Source organism: Stegastes partitus, unplaced genomic scaffold (assembly GCF_000690725.1).
Source record: "Stegastes partitus isolate 25-593 unplaced genomic scaffold, Stegastes_partitus-1.0.2 Scaffold857, whole genome shotgun sequence".
In the NCBI taxonomy this organism is placed as follows: domain Eukaryota; kingdom Metazoa; phylum Chordata; class Actinopteri; family Pomacentridae; genus Stegastes; species Stegastes partitus.
The window spans coordinates 62,684-68,255 of record NW_007578588.1 but is presented as its reverse complement, the minus strand read 5'-3'; the positions used below and the strand labels follow the sequence as shown (position 1 = coordinate 68,255).

Below are 5,572 nucleotides of genomic sequence, written 5' to 3'. Positions count from 1 at the left end.
TAGGAGAAGCACGTGTGTGTGTGTGTGTGTGTGTGTGTGTGTGTGTGTGTGTGTGTGTGTGTGTGTGTGTGTGTGAAAGCCACATGAAAAGCTGCAGAAGCTCACAGCAAAGGACCGTCTGAGAGAAACCTGCAGGTCAGTCATATCTGTTGGACGACCAGGTTGTCTGAGCTCGTCCTGTGCTGATGGTGAGATCCCAAGCAGCAGAACAGGACGTTGCTGGATGAAGTGTGTCCTGAAGCTGTCTCTGATAGCTTCTTGTAGAGAGGAGCAGCATGTTGCTTCATTGCATTATAAAGCTCACATGAACTGCTTGGTGTTCAGGGATCAATAGTCTCTCCTGTTGCTATTGTCCTATTTTTTCCAGCTGTAGTAACATTAATCATCATTAGTAATGTAGCAGCCTAGTTTTGAATGACAGGCTCCCTGCTATCACATGTTGTACATAATAAATACATACATCATCCATAATAACCAACCACAGGCTTCCCAAATGCTGTAATAAGTTAAGCTGGATGAGTTAAGCACATGTCAGCATGATGCCCCACTTTTAATTCTCTTTTTTTCAAACTCTTTGCAGCTGGATAGACTTAAACGTGCAGTATGGAAGTATTACACACAATTGAACTTTGTTATATTCACTTGATAAAACTTCAGGAAGCTGTTTTTATTTATTTAGATGTTCAGTTAAATTTATAAGACGTGCTGCTCACCCTGGGAGCTTCCTGTTTTGTTATTGTTGGAATTAAAATGACATTTATATTGAAGTTTTGGGAAACGTGATTAACTTTAGCAAACTTTCAGGAGCTATTTATTTGTTTAAGTTTTCATTTTAAAAGACGTGCTGCTGAGCCTGGGAGCTTCCTGCATTTCTTGTTATCATTTTAAAATAAAGATGTTCTTTTTTCTACAGTGTTTAATAAACATATGCTGAAGGGCATTAAAGAAAGTTTAGTGTTGGAGTTTGTATTACTCCAAATTTTGACACCAATATATTCATTTTTACTGCAAGTGAATATCGGCTCTGAAACATCGGTTATCGGCCTGATTGACTAATAATAATCGGTATCGGCCCTCAAAAAACCATATCGGTCTATCCTCAGTATGAAGCCTGTGCATACCTGGGAGTCAGACTAGCAACCGTCCAGACTGGTTACCTGGCAACTGCTCCAGGCTGAGAAATAATCTGAAACTGCACTTTCTTGTTTTTGCTTTTCAGTTTTTACACACAAACGAACAAACTTCAGGGGTGCTTGAAGTAGATGTTGTTTCCCATTGGACAAAACCAGACTAGCTGTGTCCCTAAACCTGGTCTTCATGCTAAGCAAAGCTAAGCTAGGCTAAACTGAGGGGAGCATCTGTCTTCTCAGGAAGAAAGTGATTCAGCATATTTCTCAACATGTTTAACCATTCCAAGCCAAACTTTGAGCTGCAGCCACAAAACATGCTGAATGACTGCATCTGCCCTCCGGAGGGGTGAACCATGAAGCAGGTCTTTCTTTGTGGAAACTTAGACCAGATTCTTCTTCTGAACCAAATGGCCCGGTCGCATGCTGCCTACTTTAGTCAAGAGGAACAGCTCGTTATGATGAGCAGCTACGAGGAATCGAAAAATTTGTTGAGCTTGAAAGTGCTGTTACTGCAAATGAGTGTTGATGGTGTGTGTAACTCTATTGATTTTACCACTCTGCTCATGTCCAGCATGACACCTGCATGTGAGAGCTCTGAAACATCAGACCTCAATAAACATAATGTTGAGAAGTGCATTTTGGCCTGCGTCGTCCCACAATGCAGGACATCGGCTCGATTTCCGGACTAATCTTGACGATAAATGCCAGTAGACCGATCGGCTTTCTAATCTACGTCCTATGAGCTGCAGCACCAGCAGTGGAAAATGGACTCGATAGTAAATCGTGTCCAAGTAGTAAAACACTTTTATGCATTTTTTGTATCATCGACTAAATACATGTCAGTCTCCATGGCAACACAACACTGCTGTAGTTGCACAGCTTCATTCGGTGGCTTTGGCAACACACAGCTCACCAAGTTTGCATATTTAAAGTATTCCCTCAAGTGAGAATCAGGATCGAGAATCGTCAGGAAAACAAACTGAGCAGGTTAGCTGTGCAGCATCTGTTACCATGGTGATCTAGCAGGTGGAAACAGAGTCACCTCAGTGGCTTTTTAGGCTCAACTTACTTCACTAACCAATAATCTGGCTTCATAGCACACCCCTCAGGTCTTCTCACCATGTGGAGGGGACTGGTCTCGCTGAAAGAGCAGCGTCACGCCCTTCCTGAAGCGGTGGTCCCTGACGCTGTAGATAATCACATTACAGCAACTGTTTCCTGTCAGAATCCAGAAGGCAAAAAAGGAAAAATTACACCAGGTGTATCCCACCACGTTCCCGAGCACAAACACTGCGATGGGGGAGAAAGATGCTGTGAATGCGAATGTTAATATGCCGATTGTCTTGGCAGCTTTGATGTCTGAGAAGGAGGGTCTGTGAGGGCATCCTCCTCCTCCTCCTCCTCCAGCTCCTCCTGCATCACTCACACTCCCCTCTGAGAGCAGTTTGCGTTTTCGAGAGTACCGTCGGATGCTGGTGAAAGACACAATGTTAACTGCTAAAGTGCCACCGAGCAGAGTGAAGTCAAACGCTGGGAATAAGAGCAAGATGTTGGCGTCGGGTGGCAGCTGCCTCCCAAACAGTAGCGGGCTGTAGTTACACATACGGCTGCACTCATTGTACTCCAAAGTGAAGTTTCTGCTGAAGATGAGTGGAGCGAGAGCCAGCAGGAAGCTGGCAGCCCAGGAGAGCAGGATGAGGAGCAGCGTTCGCCTTCGGGTCACCAAGGCGTCCTTGTGCAGCGGACGCAGGATGGCCACGCTTCGCTCCAGGGTCATCAGGAAGATGGTGCTGATGGAGACAAAAGTGCATCCAGCAAACACAGGACCAATCAGCATGCAGGGCTGCCAAGGGCTCACTGGTCCACCGAGGGGGGATGAGGTGGCCGGGGAAGTGCCCTGGTACCACGTGGGAGGAGCGCTGGTCACCATCAGAGAGATTTCAGTGTAGACTGAGAAAGGAACCACGAGGACACCGACCATCATGTCTGCTATGGCCAGAGACACTGTCAGGGAGCCGAGGAGAGACAGGGGCCGTGGTTAGCCTTGGTTCTGGTCACTATGGTCTAAAACGCCATCATTGTTTAGATTTTATATCGTACTAAATGAATTAATGTTTTAGAATAAAAATGGGTGAGAACTAAATCTATACCTGCATCTTGTCAGTATTAAGACACACTGTAAAAACATATCTTGTAAAACTGGTGAAAATCTGACATGGACGGCACCAGAACAACATCAAAAGTCCATTAAAAAGCTGCTGTGTGAATGTAAAAACCCCGTCAACAATAGAAGCACCTTAAATGACAAGCTTGTAAAGGAAGCTGGTATGACCTAAAGAATAATGAAAAAATAAGATATAACAAATAATAATCTGTCATTCAGCTCAATAAAAACCTTTTGTACAGAACTAGTAGTAAAGCTACAATCAAACACCTCTAAAATTCCATTAGAAACCAGAAATTAATCTATTATTCATTTATTACAGTTTAGGTTTGTTTTATTATTGTCAACAAGTAAAATGGTGCTTTTTGAAATGATTGTATGAGTTATCATCTGGATTTCAACAAAGCAGGGAAGAGCTATAAAAAACTGGAGATTTCACAACAACAAAAAAATGCAGGTAAAATGCTCAAATATGCTTTTGGTTGTTTTGTTTTTTTACAGTGTTCAGTACAGCAATAACTTTCTTAGATGTTCTTATGTCTCAGAAATGAAGCCGTAGGAAGTGTTGAGTGTTGACAGACTGATTATTAGTTCTTCTTTAGCAATGATGTCATTTATAGAAACATTCTCACAGTGAACATGATTTGATTTGCGCTTGAAAGAATAGTTTCATTAATCTTCTCAAACACAGTATTAAAATGAAATAAAGATCTTGGTGGTCAAACGGTGGCCGACATTTACCTTTCAAATATCCCTGCGGTGTTCTCGACTGCCTCGTTTGTACAAAGACCGTAAGCGTGACCACATTTCCAACCACGATGGCAAACGCCAGGCTGACCATGAACACCACTGCCAAGGTGCGATTGAGAAACCCACAGCAGCAGAGAGTACAGAGCGGCGCCAGGGACCGGTCCGAGCTGAGTCCCGCCTGAGCAGCTGCCGTCAGGTTGAAGGGGCAGTCGGTGGGCAGCAGCAGAGCAGCGCTGACGTTGGGAAGCAGAGCAGTCATGGCCCGGGATGGACTGGTTGTCACCCTGGTGATGTGTTGGTGGGCGGGCGGCTCAGGAAACCATGTCCTGGACCTGGAAACTATCCTAATGAAACACAACAAAGAAGCATGTAGCGGCAGCGAGCTCATCTGTGGAAATAGTGATTCAAGCATCGACTTCTGTTTGTCATCAATCTGCACTAAGCTGTCCCAACTTGCTGCCAGTAAAGCATCAATCCGTCGAGACCGCTAGCCGCTCTCAGCACACTGTCGCCTTCACACCTCCTCCGACGCCCATTGCAGCTTCTAATTTTGCAGATTAAAATGCCCCCGGACAAAACAACACCTTCAGAAATCCTTCCCTCCAACTGCCATTGATGTTGTAATTATTTATAAAGTTATGAAACTGCGAAGGACATTTTTGATGAGTGCAGTTAATGTACAAATGCTAAAGAACTGGTGCCAGATTTTGTTTTCTCCGAGGAACAGAACCCCATTGGACCGGTTTCACTGAGTTATTCCTGTGTGTCTAGGAGACAGAAAACCTTCCTGTATCTTCAACAGGCCCAAAGTTACAGACTCTGTGATGCAGTCGTTGTCCTAAATGACATTGACATGCTATTTCTTGTGCTCTGAAGAGCAGTTCAGCGGCATGATGTTTCAGATTGTTCAGATGAAGTGGTAGTCAGCATCGTAAACCTTTCAGCTGGTCCTCATGTTGCAGTATTCACATTCACTCATATCAACTGGCAGAACTTAAAACACTCTCTGGACCTTTTTATAAAGGTTTCAGCCAGAAAAACAATTCCAGGGAGGGAACATTGTGCCTCACATTTCATATATTGACCAGTAATATGTGAAAATGAAGAGTTCATTTGCAAAACCAGATAACTCCATTTCTGTAGATCTTCAGAAAACTAGCTTTGCTTGAGATGATATCGATCAAACTGAAGCTGAGCGGATCTGACTCAGTGGAAATGACAAAAATAGAGATAACTGAAGTTTGTCTCAGGTAGACGATGGAAAAGTGGCTTTATGAAGATTTGTGAAGACGCAGTCGTTAACCTCTGAAAGCCATTAATACCACATCATCTAGAACCTTTCATTAATTCTTTGGGGCATTTTGCCTTTAATTTTCGTTGGGGGTGACTGGTGACGACATTTGTGCCCTAACCACTTGCTTATCGAGTCACCCTGAATACTTTCTCCATCTTTGCTGCTTCATGCTGTTCTGTGTGAGTGTACATGGCAGCATGCAGAACGCTGTGTCAGACATGAAGCCATCACATA

The 5,572-nt window shown here is 43.8% G+C and overlaps 1 protein-coding gene across 1 annotated transcript; it reads right to left on the bottom strand.

Moving 5' to 3' along the window:
* Nucleotides 1-2,235: 2,235 nt before the first annotated feature.
* On the bottom strand, nucleotides 2,236-4,303 carry LOC103365608 (trace amine-associated receptor 13c). Its single transcript, XM_008293083.1, has 2 exons — nucleotides 4,036-4,303; nucleotides 2,236-3,134 (listed from the first exon to the last, which is right to left on the bottom strand). Exons 1-2 carry the CDS (start codon nucleotides 4,301-4,303, stop codon nucleotides 2,236-2,238), a joined length of 1,167 nt encoding a protein of 388 aa, XP_008291305.1.
* Nucleotides 4,304-5,572: the final 1,269 nt, after the last annotated feature.

Excerpts from the sequence above, each read along its gene's own strand:
- LOC103365608 (XM_008293083.1), bottom strand. The coding sequence starts at position 4,303 with ATGACTGCTCTGCTTCCCAACGTCAGCGCTGCTCTGCTGCTGCCCACC. Across the intron at positions 3,135-4,035 it reads ACCGCAGGGATATTTGAAAG|TGTCTCTGGCCATAGCAGAC; the intron begins GTAAATGTCGGC and ends GCTCCCTGACAG.